We start from the raw sequence: 17,023 nt of genomic DNA, 5'->3' as shown, positions 1-17,023 counted from the left end.
CTGCTCAGCAGACCCTTAAAAGCAGCCTGTCATTAAGCATGTGGTTATTCTTGCATACAGTGAACCTCAAACGCTCATTTTAATAGTAAGGAGTTGATATTCCCTCTTTAATTCATTAAGGTATTTATGTTGTACATGTAGTTGACTTCTGTGAAAAGAAGCAGTGGCTTGTCACTGTGTGACATTTGTACTTTTATTGTATCATTGTGTAATCGAACTGAATTTAATGTACAGTGTATCTGGAAGATGAATCTAAAAACAAAGTTTCATAAAACTACATAAAAACTACTTTGTTACTCGTACTGCATCTGTTTAGCACTTCTCATCCATTACATAAAAGCATCTGTTTGATTGATTTGCCATTGTTCTTTCCATTGTGCTCCAGACGGCTTGATGGAGGGTCCTAGGAGACAGCTAAATGGTGAAGAATATTTTAATTGTGTAATGCTTCATATGGCCTTGAAAGCATTAGCTTGATCAGGCCATTACATTGTTTTGCCCAAATGAGCCAATTACATGTCGAGGTATCTAGTGCCACTTAAAAATTCTAACTCGACCATCAAAGATATAAATTACTATACATTTGCAAAACGAATGTGAAGATTTCAAATGTTTAGTTAAGGTACACAACAGATGTTTATGCTCTGCCAGTGGCAATCAATCTGATGATATATAATAATGCTAAGATCTCTGAAGCACGGTGTTGACATCCACTCACAATATACATTACCATTGAAAAGTTTGGGGTCAGTAAAATGTTTAGTCTTACGCTCACCAAGGCAGAAATCGGAACAAAAATAATAATTCAATTTTGAATGTATAAAAGAAGCATTTTATTAAAAGTGCTGTATATACACAAGGAAATGACTGACCTTTTATGAGCTAATATATACACAATCCAACTAAGTAGGTAAACAATGACAATTAAAGCAATATAAAAATATATATAATTGTGCCTTTTAAAACAAAGTTGTTGGAAAGTCACTGCATTGTTAAAATGTAAATAAGGCAAACACCTGAGAATCCTGTACAGTTTCAAATCCTGACATGATTATTCATGACCTAAACCTCATAAAAAAATAAATAATAAAAAACAATGGAGACAGTCCATTCAAAGCATGTCTCTAACGGTGGAATTGAGAAAAGCATCACTGTTGGCTTTCTTGGAAAGCTCGGTCTGTAATGGGAAACAAGACAACACATTTGTTAACACATTTTTACGAGCTGAACACAATCATTATTATGTGTGGGTCTTAAAATGTTAATGATCTCTCTCAGGGGAATTAGCGGTCACAAATGAGCATCCTTCCTATCACCGATGCTCCATTTGGAGTTAATATACATCCGGGGAAGTGGTCTAGAACTGAGTGATTGGTCTTACGGTAAAGGCTGAGTAGCTCATTGGAACCAGTTTCTTGTCACTGTTGAACTCCTGCAGCGGCACACGTGGGCCAGAGCTGGCCTCTGTTGTCTTGCTCCTCTGTTAGACCAAAGACAAAACCACACAACAATTAAGCATCATCATTAGCCGCGTTTCCACTGTCGGGCCAGGGCCGGGCCGTGCTAGTGCGTGCCAGGGCCAGTCGCGTTTCCACTGTCACTTCCGGGGCTTGATCGGGGCTTGATCGGGGCTTACTCGGGGCCAACGGCCAGGATTTCTGGCCCGTCGAATACCTTGGGCTAAAGCGGGCCAGCTCGGGCTAGAGGAGTGGTTACGAACAGAGGCGGAGTGAGTTCATCTGAGTCGGGAGACGTCAGCGCCGGATGATTCTGTCAGCATTAAAGACTTTTAAAATAATTTAACTCACGTTCATGTTTGAATGCCTTCTGTTTGTGATGCAAAAGACTATGCGCGCTAACCATTACCATAGTAAATGCTTGAAGATACGCATAGCAAAAAAACATATTGAACGCTTGAAGAAATCAGACCAATCATAAAGGCTTTCACAGTCATGTTTTTATTTTATCTGTCAGTAGCCTACGTCTCGTCTCTTTATACCGGACTCTCATAAAATAAAGCAACTTTTTTTTCGGGAGCTTCCTCTGTTTCTCTGACTGAAAATATCTGTATGGGAGTCGAGAGAGTGCTAAAGCTCCTCAGGTCGTAGTTTTGGTGGCATATATTTGTAGAAATTATCATTCTTTCTAAATGTGATGTCCTGTAACTACCAGATAAACAGAAACAGACACGACTGAAGAAGTAAGTGTGTCCTCTTTCTTGTGAAATAGACCTAGCAGCTAACGGTAATTTATTTCTGAGTGACTAATGTGCAATTTTGACATAAATGAATTCATTATGATCAATGTATCACTTTTTATTGTAAACCTGTGGTAAAACATCGATGTTTGGGTTTTAAATATTCAAGTAAACAACAAAAATGCCAGCAAACGGCCGCTTTTATCATGTTTGTTTTCAACGCTGTTTCCAGTGATTTCTGATTAGTTTTCTGATAAAACTTGCATTTGTTGGTGAAATGATGGGTTAGTGTGACGTTGTTCCAGAGAGGCGTGTCACGGGCGTGTTTTAGTGAAGCCCTGGCTCGCACTGGCCCGACAGTGGAAACGCAGGCCCGGTGCTATTAGCCCGGCACGGCACGTTTAAAGCCCTGGCTCGCACTGCCCCGACAGTGGAAACGCGGCTATTGATCTTCAGTGTAAAGATGCTACCAACAACATACTAAAGAAAATGAGACTTGACCTACAGTTTTACAGAGTACTGATTTTTGTTGATCCAACAGTGTCATCTAGTGTTAGCTGAGGGAACATCTCTATTCTAACACTGAAGGTTAGTTCACCCAAAGACGAAAATTCTGTCATTTACTCTTCCTCATGTCGTTCCAAACCCGCAAGACTTTTGTTCATCCTCGGAACACAAATGAAGATCTTTTTGATGAAATCAGAGCGATGTCTTTCCCTCCATTGACAGCTACGCAACTACCACAGTGATGCTTCAAAAAGTTCATAAAGAGATAGCAAAACTAATCCATGTGAATTGAGTGGTTAAGTCAAGATTTTCTGAAGAGACACGATCACTTTATATGATGAATGTAGGCTCTTATTCACATATAAACATTCATCACCTCACTCATCAGTTGTGGGAAATGGAAGCTCAAGCATGTTTGCTTGACTTGCGAGAACCAATGAGGTTCATTCACGTGTGTTACGCAGCACGTTTGAGATTCGGCAAGAGGTTTGTTCTCGTGGGTCAAGCAGGTTTGGTTAAGCTTCTGTTTATGTTTGCCGATCAATGTTTATGTGAATAAAAGCCTAAATTCAATCTGTTCATCATATAAAGTGATCGTGTCTCTTCAGTAAATTTGGATTAAACAGTTTAATTCATATGGATTAGTTTTACGATCTCTTTATGAACTTTTTGAAGCGTCAAAGTGGTAGTTGTATAGCGGTCAATGGAGGGACAGACAGCTCTCAAGATTTCATCAAAAATATCTTATTTTGTGTTCCAAAGATGAGCTAAAGTCTTGAGGATTTGGAACGACAAGAGGGCAAGTACAGAGTTTTCATTTTTGGGTGAACTAACCCTATAAGTCTAACCACATTCCTTTTGGACTGATCTCAAGCCAAAAGCTTTGATCACAGAGTTGAGTTTTGATTGCCCCGATCAGGTGTTTTCACCTTGGCAGAGAGTTGAGGCCTTCCTGGCACACACAGAAACGTGGTGGATGAGCAGCTGCTGCCGCCGCTGGCGCTACTGCCGCCGCTGGCGCTACTGATACTGTTAACGGTGGCAGTGCGAGGTGCCAGCTGATTGAGTGTCTGAAACAATTGAAAGAGGAACATGTGTTTTGATAAAATCCTTGTTTTTGCACACAACATTCTCAGTAAGAAAACAAGTACCTTTTTTATTTTGTTAGGTGTGGGGGTGGTATATGTTACTCCGTGGGCTCTCTTTGTTGGAGTTTTAAACTGAGAGATTTCGGTTTTCTTTGTCATCTGGAAAGCAAGAATCATTCAGGTTAGTGTAATAAAGCTAAAAAAAAAAAAGTCACCAAGTATGTACTACTAAATTGCACGCCATCTGATATTTTAAACACCCATAAAGTGAAACTCGCCCGGTCATTCTTCTCCTTATCTTTCAGCAAGCGATGCTCTTCCCACTGGCTGGAGATGAAATCCATGATCCTTTGACCTTGCACAAGGAAGAAAGACCCCTTATTCTTTTCCCATTCTTCCACACGGCCTCTCAATTCTTCTTCCAGCTGTATGTGTAGAAATACACAGGTAAATTAACAATTTTTTTGTTGTTCACAGCCACTACTTGTTTATAATAGGAATAGGTCACCCCAAAATTAAAATCATTATTGAGGTTGCAAAACAGGAAAAAAAATGTAAGTACCTTTGGGAGCAGTTTCTGCACTTTGGCCCTGTCCTTACTCTCTTTGAGCAGAGACCCTCCTCTGTTACTGAAGCGATTTGGATCCGCAGCCTTTCTCTGGTAAGTGAAACGTATAGAAGAAAATGACACGTGTGAAACCACATAAGGTTCAGTTGACTGTAAGCATGGGACAAGAGAGAACCTCAAACTCTTGAAAGAGAGCCCAGTTCCTCTTCCATTTCTCTAGGTCCTCCAGTATGGGTTGTGCTGCCTCATAGAAAGCCATCATTCTCAGCAGCTCCGTGTCATGGAGGGCCAGCAGTTCCTCGGTGTAGTGATCTGTTCAACCAGAATGAAGTTAAAGCCCTTTTCCATTAGCAAGGAGTCCATTTTTATAGACGGATATTTGAATTTAATGATTTTAAATAGGGTTGGTAATCTTTACAATATTTAAACTATTTCCATAAAATGGTAATGAATTCATTCAAATTAATTTGCTGAGAAAAGCTAGGAATTAAAGCTAAACTAATGTTACTTTTTTTGTTCAAAATTAACAATTTAAATATTGAGTCGATAAATCATCAATCCTTCCTCCAAAAAATGTGTCTTAACCTGATTCACTATGGTAAGCGCCGCGGTCACCTATTATAAGTGTTAATATTTTAGACCAGGCGGGAAATTGCGTACATGTGTTAGATGTGCATGTGCGCATCTAATCATATCCGTAAATAGAAAAAAGTTTGCTCCGGTTACTTTGATGTGTGTTTGGTGTGGGAGTGGCATGGGTTAGTTGTCACAACGAGGGAGAAAGGTTGGCAAGGAGCACGCTAAATCTTCTCCACCTCCACAGAATCAACCATAAAAAAAAATTAAATTAAAAAAATTGTCTGCTGGCAAAAAGATAATGAGACAGAGCTCAAGTGCGGGTGACTGAGAAACGCTTCCGCTGTCTCGTTGAGCAATCTAATAACGTCGCACTATATTGCTCTTTATATCTAAATATATAAAACTATGCGCACTAGAGAGACCCAGTGTGCGAGAGAGTGAGTGAATCAACAGTTTCAGTTTCCAAATATGACAGATGAGAGTATCGGTGGATTATGCGAGCTGCCAGTTTTCTAGAATCACTCCCTGTACTGAGGTCAGCAAAACAGAAGTGCAGCACTGCCTGCAGAAACACCAGGACGCGCAATGTTTTTTAAGACTGGTTAAAAACAACACATAGCAGCATTACGTCAGTGTTCATTCCTCAAGTCTGTGGAAACAACAGGCTCCAATTCGCCTGGGCGAGAACAGGCTCTGGCTCCAGAATGCGAACCATACTGGTGGAAAACGGGTAATAATGTACCTTTAAAGGGATAGTTCATCCAAAATTGGAAAATTCTGTCATCATTTATTCACCCTCAAATTGTTCCAAACCAAACAGACCCAAGGCCCCATTGACAAAAAAAAAATACTCCAATTGTTTGGTAACCGATATTCTTCAAAATATCTTCTTTTGTGTTTAGCAGAAGTAAGAAAGTCATACAGGTTTGGAACAACTTGAGGGTGAGTAAACGATGACAGAATTTTCATTTTTGGGTGAACTATCCCTTTAAATGTATTTATATGACTTGACTGCTTTTAAGTTTTGGGTAACTTACTATCACAGAAGTGAACATTGAACAGCTCTCTCTGTTCTGGTCCAATCATGCATTTGTCCCATAGAACCACAAGCTCCTGTCGGACCTTATCAACCACGTCCTCCAGTCGAGCCATTTGCATTTTCTCCAGATGTTCCACACAGCCCCGCCACTGGAAGAGGAAATGCACTCCATTAGCATTTGTTGGTAAACCACAAGGAGAGTTAAGATCTACGACAGGGTTCTAGTGCTCTGTAATGACATCCTGTGGTTTAGATGGAAAAGCTCTTACCCGCCTGATATCATCAGAGAGAGTGCTCATCGCAGCCTCTCGGAACACCTCGCCTTCCGGCTCAGGACAACTCAGACGATTCCACAGGCTCGTAGCTCGCTCCTTGAGTTTGTCACGAGCTGAAATCAAGGATTCCTTCTTCATTTCAAGCTGTGTGGAATAAATAATTAAGCATTAAATGCATTTTTCTGGGGGGAGGGGTATTCCAGAAATCAAAGTTAACTTATGATACACACCGTGAACTCTTGGTTGATTAACCCAAACCTTGCTACACAGGTCCCAAAATCAAAAGGGCACACATGTGCTGAATACCACTGAAGTAAACTAACCGGAACAGGTTATGTTCAGAGAATAAGTCGCTATGGCTACTTACATTGTTACCTCAGGTTTTGGAACTGAAAGTTAAGGTTATCCGCTTACTCAGAGTAAAACACACCCATGTAAGTCACATCTGCTTTCTGGAATACCCCCACAGGCATAAGATCAGCTATACAACAACAATCATTATTACAATTATTAAAATTAAATAAGTTAATATATGTAATATGCTAGTGCAAAAAAAAAAAATTTGTATTTCATAATAATAATAATAATAGTTATTGACCAGCTAGCAAATATAACAGTTTTATATGCTCTGCAGTGCACTCTGCATTTTTATTTGCATTTGGCATGTTCATTTTGGACCCTGGCTGAAATGCTAAAGTTGTTCTGTAAATAACCGCTAGATGGCACCACTAGGTATGGTATGGTATCTATATCTTCTACCCACCCGAATCAGATAAAACAATTACATTTTCAAAACTGAAACTACTTTTTAAAAATAAAATGATTAAAGTGTAGCACCTGGCTGAGCAACAGTTTCAAGGCTTTGATATTGTCATGTGTGAGTAGAAAAATGTCAGTGTCGGGGCATATGGACTCCCGTTCCAGACTGCTCTCTGGTTCATGTCCCATCTCGTCCATTAAAGTCCTGATGTCCTCCCTGAGCCCAGAGAATACCTTCACCCTGCTCTCCTACAAACACAGAGATCAAATAACAAAAGCATCCAGGACAGAAACTCATGAGTGTTCAGAACACTTTCAAAAGGAGAAAGGATACATACTTTTTCTTTGCTGAGTTTTTCGACATGCTCCTGGAGTTCCTGCAGCTGGGTTCGAGAGGGCACACTTCCCGAAGGAATGTAGTATGGGGTAGTGCACAGAGTCACGCACAACTCTTCGTCCTGCTTCTTCAATTCGCTCAGCTCACTCAAACGTTCATTCTTCTCCTTTGCAAGAGAATCCACACGGCACCGCAGGTTCTTCTCCAGCTGCAGAACCGTAAGATCTTCCTCAAACTATAAAAGATTGCAGGAGAACCATAAAAGAAAAACAGGAACTTTCCATGAATAGCATACAAAGTTTGAAATTCTCCAGAAAAAAATGACCAAAATTGAGACATGCCTTAATAGATTAAAATACCTGATGTGTGTTGATTTTGTTATTTTAACATAATAAACAACATTATAAAGTAACTAAATTAAATTTTAACTAAACAAAGGTGGAAAATCATTAATCTTTTGTAATATTTAGTCATTTTTTAATTTCAAAACTTTTTCAATAAATTTATGAATAAAGTCTTTGGCTGAATCCGAAATCACCCATCAGAATATTTCACAGCTCTTACTTTGTACGGCTCCACTGTCAGTTCCAAGCACAGGGTTTCCAATTGTTTCTGGGAAGCAATGATATCGGTTCTAATGCGGTGTCTTAAGGCCTCTTCCTCCATGATCATGGAATGTAAAAGCCCCTAGAGAACATGTATAATTAAGAGTAAGCATAAACATATGTGAGGGATGTGATGTCTGCAAAGGCATAACTTACATCTATATGCTTTTTCACAGTTTGCATTCGCTCCACTCTCTGTTCTTCCATGATGCCGATGCTGTCCCATATGTCTACAAGCCTGGCCATCGCATGATTGATCTCAGTCACAAGAGAGAATGCCAGAGCCTCACTGCTCATGAAAACAAAAGCAAATAAATGAGATTAAATGACTACTGAAGGATTTTGAGGTAAATTGGGACTGACAGTCTCAGTATCAATTCACTTTCTTTTTTATCTTTTTGCAAAACAATGAAAGTGAATGATCTCCTTTTGTGTTCAGAAGAATGTTACAACAACATGAGGGTGAGCAAATGATGACAGGATGTTTATTACTGCTATTATTATTTTTTTGGGGGCTAAACTACCCATTTAACACTTATGTGAACACCAATAAAACTCAATCAAACTCGCTGGATTACACAAATGCATGTAGTTAGGTAGGTAATGTATAACATGTGTTTTATGTTGCCCCTGCCAGCCACAGTAAATACCAGATAATGAGACACGGCCATAATATAATTTAATCTCGCGATGTTTTAACAGTCTCCGCATATACACACTTACCTTCTTCGACAAGACATCGTTGTCTTGCACAACTCCGTCGATAAACTAAATATAATATGACGTAAAAAAATTAATACGAGTCGCCTCTCCCCGCAGCCAGTGAGCGGTAAAAATTTGAATCGCAACTGACGTGACGTCTTCTTGTCTTCTTCAGTGTGAAAAGACAAGAGACTCATATAGCGTCTGTAGTGGTGCGCCACTTTGCGTCATGGAGCGGAATAGTTTCCTTATCATATTAATCAAACGCATGATTCCGTAGTGATTTATGATAACGAAGGTTTGTTTGGTTTTCGTCACAACCTTTATGATGTTAGTGTGATAAAAAATATTGGAATAACCTTCAGATAGCCTGTGGACCTTTGCTCCAATCTTTTTTTTTTTTTTTTGTAACAACCTTTATGACGTTAGTGTGATAAAAAATATTGGGAACAACCTTCAGAAAACCTGTGGACCTTTGCTCCACTAAACATAATAGATAAGAAACAACACATTTGTTGTAAAAGAACTTAATAAATGATGAACCGTGCAGCCACGTGGCCTACAAACCACAAAATCTGCAGTCTGTGGAGAATCTTCAAATCAGGTAACAGTAAGCTGTAATAAATAACACTTGTGTGTGTTTCTTGGCCAAAACATTGGCAATTGGGGTTTTAAACTAGGTCTGCAGGGGGTCCAACTATTATTGTTTTCTCTCAAAATAAATTGAGTAAACAGTAGTACAATGTTAACTGAAAACAAGTAGCACAATAACATATATTATAAAGTACTAACATTAAAACGTTTTTGAATGTGAACACACACAACAAAATATGTAAAAAAAAATAACAATATGTGGTTTTATACAATATTTATCAGGGGATTCCTGCTCCGTCTCTCCTCTCAAGGCATCATTTGTCTGAAAAATATATAGCTAACCCCCTGCTTTACAATATTCATGTGCATATGTTGGTAAATACAAGTATGAACCTTGCAAATTTGCAAGTGTATCCAAATGGTGAAGTCCAAATAATAGTTTTAAAATATAATCACTTCTCCAGGGGAAAATCATCATTCACTTTTATTTCCCAAGAAAACCATAAAAAACATGTTCACATATAAAATACAGTAGTATAGGCTAACTTAAAATCACAACTCTGTATTGCCTTCTCATGGTCCTGTGTTTACATTTTACACTTATTTTTGAGGGATTAGTTTGTCATTAGAAATATATCACAAAAACAGCTAAAAAAGTTAATATGAGACATAATGAAATTTTGTCTTACAGTGTATAATCGTATAACACCTGAATTTGTACAGTAGCTCAATATTCATATTCAAACAGGAGTGGAATTTTTGTGCCATCAATTGATGCTTTCATAAACTTGTTCAACATGAGATCATTTTCCAGGAGGTTCAAATGTTTTAATAGAAACTTTTTTTTTTTTTTAGCTCTTGAGGCCCATTTGTGGACACATTACACAGACGAGTCATTAACCGGTTGTGTCGTATCAGTAGCAAAACAAACAGCGCTCTGGATGGTATGAAAAGACAGTCTTTCCATGTCTTTGTCACCAGCCCCAAAGAAAGAGCCTCTCCTTAAAGAATCTATTATGGTTGTGTTGCAGCAAGCTAGAATTACATTAATGCCAACTTCTTTATAGTCTTTTAAAACCGCTTTGAAGGTGCTCACTCCTGTTGTGTCGATTATGGAGATGCAGGAGCAATCCAAGATGATAGTATGAAAATCTAAGTCTTTTGAAATCAAGCTTACACTTACATCTCCGTTTGTTTGATCTACGCTATCAGTCTTCTTCACAGCTTTTTCTCTAGCTTTTTTCTCCAGTTTTCTCCTGCGGGTTATTTCAAGGAATGGCTCAAGATCAGTTGCTTTATATAAAGTCTTTAAAAAGAAGTCTTTATTGGCGTAGAAAAGAGGCGCTTGAAAACGAAAGATCTTCACTTTTGGAATAGGCGAGAGATTATCATACTCTTCCATGTCCTCATAGTCATTGGTTTGTTCAATTTGTCCCAGTAACGAAACCTTAGGATTCTGAGTCTGGACCACCACACAGATCATAGAGAAGACCACTCCGATCAGCAAGCCAAGCTCCACGCTTATTAGAGCAGTTGAGCTCATGGTCACCAACCAGACAATCGCCTCGATCTTGCTCTCACGCCATTGTTTAGGGACGTCTCGAAATTTGCGCAGGGCGCCCCGCAGACTGACGATGATGATGCAGGCGAGGACACATTTCTGCAGGGCGTAGAAAAATGGTGCAAAGAAGAGGAGGACTAGAAGAACCACTAAGGCACTCACTACGCTGGAGACCTGAGTCTGGCAACCTGTTGAGTCCTTCACCATAGTTTTCGCAAGGGCGGCACTTGTAGTGAAAGAATGGAAAAATGAAGGAATTATATTGCAGAACCCAATTGCTATCATTTCTTGATTGGGCCTAACCGTGTAGCCGTTCTTTTTAGCAAACATCTCGGATAGAGAAACGGTAAACGCGAAACTGATGACAGCTATTGGAATGGCATCAAATGCTACCCGGGGCATCAGTTCAACGCTTGGTACCTTTGGAGGAATGAAACCAGTTGGAATGGCACCTGAGATACTGGAGCTAAACTGCCCGTTTAAATCAGCAAAATGGGAAACTATTGTGGCAACTGCCACTACCACCAGTTCTGTGGGCAATGGTATCTTAAACCGGTCTTTGTAGCGATCCTGGATCTCTTTTCCTGCAACCAGCACTATGATGCAAATGGCACTTGTTATTAAGTCACAGAAGTTGGTTTTGTGGATGTTCTTGAAGATGTTGATCCAGGTGACCACCACTGTGCCGTAGCCTTGGTGTCGAGGGATCTTAAGGCCAAGCAGGTACTTTGCCTGAACAGTGAGGATAGTACAAGATGCCCCAGTGGCAAAGCCATCGAGCATAGGAGCAGAGAGATAAACGGAGACGAACCCCAGCCTGAGAACAGCCATCAACACCTGAGGAGAAAATACAATACACCTTCAGGTCAACGACATGACATAGATTTTTTTTTCTAATGTATTAATTTAGAAGTAAATTTCTAAATAGAATTTAGTAAATAAAAAAATACAGTTCATATCGAGGGCTTGGAGCCAGAGGGGCGTAAGTGGCTTTTGACAAACTTTACAGGAGATATCAATAACTCATATTCGACCAAAATGCCACTTACGCCCCTCTGGCTCCAAGCCCGCGATATGTACAATGACTTAAATACACCTCTTTTATATTGAGCTTTTTAAACTTCTGTATGTGGATATTTTTGGGGGGCATATAGTAAGAATGTAAATATAAATCATATTATTCATTTGGAAGATGTCATTATTAAGATTATTAATATTATATACAGTGCTATGCATAAGTTTAGACACCCATGCTAAAGTTGACTAAAAAGAGGAATAAAAAATCATCTTTTGGAAACTGAACTTAATGCCTTAATTTAAAAAATTAGGAAAAATCCAAGCTTTAAGGACACCAATTTTCTTTGTGAATGAATAATGTATCGTAAATAAATAAATGTTCTTCCTTAAAATACAGGGTGCATAAGTGAGTACACCCCTATGTTAAATTCCCATAGAGGCAGGCAGATTTTTATTTTTAAGTATTTTTTTTTTTTTTAAATTAGGATACTATGCATCCTGATAAAGTTCCCTTGGCCTTTGGAATTAAAATAGCCCCACATCATCACATAGCCTTCACCATACCTAGAGATTGGCATGGGGTACTTTTCATAAGATCATCTCTCAATGCAAATCAAACCAGCTATTAGGCTAACTGAAATAAAACCATGCCAATCTCTAGGTATGGTGAAGGCTATGTGATGATGTGGGGCTATTTTAATTCCAAAGGCCAAGGGAACTTTATCAGGATGCATAGTATCCTAAAAAATAAAAAATACTTAAAAATAAAAATCTGCCTGCCTCTATGGGAATTTAACATAGGGGTGTCCAAACTTATGCACCCTGTATTTTAAGGAAGAACATTTATTTATTTACGATACATTATTCATTCACAAAGAAAATTGGTGTCCTTAAAGGTTGGATTTTTCCTAATTTTTTAAATTAAGGCATTAAGTTCAGTTTCCAAAAGATGATTTTTTATTCCTTTTTTTAGTCAACTTTAGTATGGGTGTCTAAACTTATGCATAGCACTGTATTTTTAAAGAAATACATTGTAACATGATAATTTTCATAAGTCTCTTAAAGTATCAGATTTGACCTTTTTATGCCAGTGCTCCCACTTTTTGACACCTTATTCCTGATTTATTTATTTAAAATAATGATTAAGATATGTCCACTCGCATGTATTTAAATTAAAACATTTTACTACTTTTTATTTGATGGTTACTTTCAGTTAGATGGAAGTACATTTCGCAAATTTCTTAGACCTTGCCAGAATATGTACGTACCTGGTAGACTCCAGCGAGTAAAGTTAAAGCTGTGGCAATGCTAATGGCGTAGCATTCTTTTCCACATTCCATATTCAGTGCCGTGATCTTCAAGTTGACAACAGTGGTGTTGGTTTCCGTAGTGCCATTTAACCCAAATGCGTTTTTTGTACCGTCTTCATTCAAATCAAAGCCTGCGAGGTAAACCTCTCGGTCCACAACTTGTCCAACCATCAGACTCATGAGGCTGAAGATGCCCACAGAAACATGTCTTGACGTCCCCATGAAAAAGTATATAATGTTTGCAAAAAACGATGTGTACAAGCCATAGATAGGGTCCAAGCCGGCCAGCAGGCAGTACGCAATGGCTTGAGGGATCAGTATTATGCCAACTATGAGCCCAGACATCAGATCTCCCCATATATATTCCTTTACCTTGTACTTTGGAAGCCATTTAACTACGGGGAAGAAGCCTGTTAGAGTCCTCTTCACTTTAGGTCCCGAGCAGGAGAGGTTTCGCTGCAACTTGGTCTTGATAATCTCATGAATTCTTCTCCTTTGTCGTACTCGGCGCTTTAGTGGGCCCACAGTCACAGAGTTTAGGTCCTCCATGGCTTCCAGTGATGAGTGACCCATGCACTGATGAGGCTTTTAACACAGCTCCTGAAAAAGGGACAAAGACCTTTGATCAGTAATTGATCTCTCTTAAAGATCAAACTGGATGTCTGTTAAATAGGGGTAACTGATTAATCGCTGTGCTTAGAACAAGTCTGAATGGAATACAGTTTTCTCCATTTTCTTTTTTTGGCTGTTTCAAGTCAATAATTAGTCACACAAGTTAACACAATTATCAGAGGTTTTACAGACAGCATTCACCAATCATTTTAAATGATTCTCACGTGCTTCTCTTTTCACAGCCTCTACAGTTGCTTGATCTACAGACTTAAGCGAAACTAAGAAACAAAAGCTTGATCTCATCTACATCTCAGCCAGAACTATTATTAGGATTTTGTATGCACAATGTATTGCGCTTATACAACTCTTTTATGGTGGCAATGATGATAAAATCCATTGCCTTTAATAATCATTGATAAAAGTGACAACCCCCACTCCACAAATGACAAGGTCAGATGTATGTGGCACATTGATTTAAGTGAAGCAATTCTTGAGTGAACGTCCAATTACTAATTAGTTCAAAGAAACATTTCTTTTTGATTCCTTGTCCCATTAAATCCTCTTCATGTCAATGTGGCAGGCATCTAAGTTTGGATGTGCCTGTCCTTCTTGACAATGAAAGACGTCTGGAATCAAAGTGAACTATGCTTGCATGCTATTTATGTCATAATTGCCTTTTTATTGGAGGGTCGTAAAATCACCACTTTCCATGATGACGTCTCATAAAGTTTATTATATTTGAACTAGCATTAACAACTACTTTGTTTTCCTCTGCAGTTGTCCTTGATGTGGTCAAGGTGTCTGATTTTAAGAGAGGAATTACAATCTAAGTGAGCAACTATTAAATATAACACTCAGCTGAATAAGTGGTTTCTTAAAGAATAGAAATCAAGCTATAAATTGAATGTCAATTTATGCACTAACCTCTTTACCCCACCTCCCACCGGCTAAATGAAAAGCAGTGGTGCAAGTCCATGCTTCAGTATGCAAAAACCTTGAGGCAGTCCCTCATTCCATCGTCAGTGGTTTTCATAGGCTGTAGGAACAGAAGGCAGAAGTGTTGTCACTCCTGGGTTAAACATGCTAGTTTGTAATGTTATGTATTGATTAATAGCAGAGCATCCTGGCAATAAGACACAAAGTCAATCTTTTACTGATTCTTATCAGACGGAGCAAAAACATTTCACACATCAGATTGATGATGAAATTAATGGAATCAAAGTTTCATTTGAAGTAGTTAAATGATTTATAGATTGGACTGAGTAGTGTAACGCAAGCCACATTTGAGCTCATTTCAATGTTAATATAATATTAAATTTGAAAAGAAAATAACAGAATCAAAGTTTTATCTGAACAAGTTAAATGAGTTTTAAACAGGTTTAGAGAACTAGTTTTGTTTCAGGCAATGCAATGGCATGTAGTGTCTAAAAATGTTACTCTCAGCATGCTGTTGTTCATGCTACTTCCAGGATCCATGGCATTATACTGTGAAAAATCGTGTGAAATATGATTTACACACACATTTCTGCAGGCTGCTTTTTATCTCTGTCTTTTATCATACATTTTCTGCTTTTTAAATATAGGTCCCATGGAACCTCACATAGATCACATGGGATTTTAACCTTGAAACCTGACAATGGTTTAATAGTTTTTTTTATACGATCGAATATTTATTAAGTTAAATCATAGTTTATATTTGTGGATGTGCAAATTTCTTTTCATGTTTGTGTGTGTGTGTGTGTTTCATTTGCATTATTATTTTTGTGTCTAGACCCCTAATAGGAAGCAGCAGAGAGAGAGAGAGAGAGAGAAAGAGAGAGAGAGAAAGAGAGAGAGAGAGAGATTGTTTTGTCAATAAATAACAAAGGAACCGTCCAGGAAACCAGTTTATTCTGCAAACTGTAAGTTGTCCTATCCACTCTTCTTAATTTTAGTCATACAGTCTTTATCAAGTCTTGCAGGTTGTATAGAGACAGATCTCAGTCCACTTTATATTAAATGAGTCATATACTTTATGAGTAAATATGTTATGAGTGAATGACAGAGACAAACCTTCAAATATGGTTCTTGGAACAGTTAAGTCTTATGTAAAATGTGTCTTAATAGTAGTTGGGCAGTTTGAGTTTAAATAATGTGTGGAAACCAGTTTTACCAGTTTAGTGTTATATTGTCATTTCTAAAGTGTCTAAAAATCTTAAAATGTTTCATGACATGAATGTGACAAAAGGCAAGTGGGATGTTGCTTTATCTACATTTCTTATGAAATATTTGTGTGATATCACACTAATATATAAAGAAAGCCCACCACCATACAAAGACTGAGGATTAATATTATTTAATGTATATAATACTCACCCTTATTATTTGAGCGGATGAGTAGAATGGAGAATACATTTGCCATGCCTTCACTGCTGAATTTCCCGGTGCATAGTAGCTTGACTGAATGGGGCAAAGGATTGTGGGTAAAGATGTCACTTCACTTGCTTAACCCTCAGCAACCAATCATAGACAGATGGAGAGAGAGGAAGAGAAAGAAGGAGGGGCTGTGGGCTGATCACCATGGAAACAGTGCCACCCACAGTCACTTCTTAGTATTACTGAATTTATACATAGCTGAAAGCATCTGAGTAGTGCACAAGGGCCACATGAGACATGACAGTCATTTTTTCTTTGTTATACAATTGCACTGGAATTTAACTTTGTATTGACACATAGATAACATATATCTGATCATTAACCACAGATTTTAGGACTTCAATATATGCATTGAGCACTTTTATATATGCATTTAGCATACTTTAAATATGAAGCGTGTTATTTTTGTGTTATTTTTTTGGATTGTTAATGCTTTCTTTTAATTGTCTTAGGCAATTTTAATATTAATAAGCCTTTTGTAGGTTGTTTTCCTGTAAAAGTGTTGCACGGTTTGTGTCTATGGCTCTTGTGTTGCTGTCAAAACATTGCTCTGTTTGAGCATCCCGATCTGCCTGCCAACAGCTCAGCCAATGGTGTGGGTTTGGGGCGTGGCTATCTCTTTGTCTGATAATGTTTGGGCAGTATGTTTAGTAATTTCACTTAAATGACAATTACTAGGTCATTTGCATTGCCATTTAAGTGAAATTATTGAACGTAAATATACGAGCTTGATAAAAATGATCATTCTAGAAGAAAATTTCAGATGGCACTTATGGCTTTTGCACCTAAACTATTCATATATATATATATATAGCTGTAAATAGCTGTAAATCTGGTTAATTTGTTCTTCTTTTTTGT

At 38.2% G+C, this 17,023-nt stretch overlaps 2 protein-coding genes across 3 annotated transcripts; both read right to left on the bottom strand.

Moving 5' to 3' along the window:
* Nucleotides 1-596: 596 nt before the first annotated feature.
* Nucleotides 597-8,855, bottom strand: prc2 (protein regulator of cytokinesis 2). Of its 2 annotated transcripts, none has more exons than XM_084387552.1 (14): nucleotides 8,678-8,855; nucleotides 8,111-8,243; nucleotides 7,914-8,036; nucleotides 7,351-7,584; nucleotides 7,091-7,261; nucleotides 6,248-6,397; nucleotides 5,977-6,127; nucleotides 4,536-4,672; nucleotides 4,355-4,450; nucleotides 4,071-4,217; nucleotides 3,856-3,951; nucleotides 3,634-3,774; nucleotides 1,382-1,480; nucleotides 597-1,177 (listed from the first exon to the last, which is right to left on the bottom strand). In XM_084387552.1, the coding sequence occupies exons 1-14, from the start codon at nucleotides 8,851-8,853 to the stop codon at nucleotides 1,112-1,114; spliced, it is 1,920 nt and encodes a 639-aa protein (XP_084243678.1). In that variant the 5' UTR covers nucleotides 8,854-8,855; the 3' UTR covers nucleotides 597-1,111. The 2 variants fall into 2 exon arrangements, with proteins under 2 accessions (XP_084243678.1, XP_084243677.1); XM_084387551.1 differs by having other exon boundaries at nucleotides 814-1,177; nucleotides 4,053-4,217.
* Nucleotides 8,856-9,717: 862 nt separating this feature from the next.
* slc26a1 (solute carrier family 26 member 1) lies at nucleotides 9,718-16,198 on the bottom strand. Its single transcript, XM_084387549.1, has 4 exons — nucleotides 16,106-16,198; nucleotides 14,675-14,786; nucleotides 13,097-13,738; nucleotides 9,718-11,648 (listed from the first exon to the last, which is right to left on the bottom strand). The coding sequence occupies exons 3-4, from the start codon at nucleotides 13,709-13,711 to the stop codon at nucleotides 10,131-10,133; spliced, it is 2,133 nt and encodes a 710-aa protein (XP_084243675.1). The 5' UTR covers nucleotides 13,712-13,738; nucleotides 14,675-14,786; nucleotides 16,106-16,198; the 3' UTR covers nucleotides 9,718-10,130.
* Between the last annotated feature and the right edge of the window lie 825 nt (nucleotides 16,199-17,023).

Source organism: Rutilus rutilus, assembly GCF_951802725.1.
Source record: "Rutilus rutilus genome assembly, chromosome: 18".
Taxonomy (NCBI): Eukaryota; Metazoa; Chordata; class Actinopteri; order Cypriniformes; family Leuciscidae; genus Rutilus; species Rutilus rutilus.
Note: the sequence above shows the minus strand (reverse complement) of the source record. Positions and strands in the feature narration are given on the sequence as shown.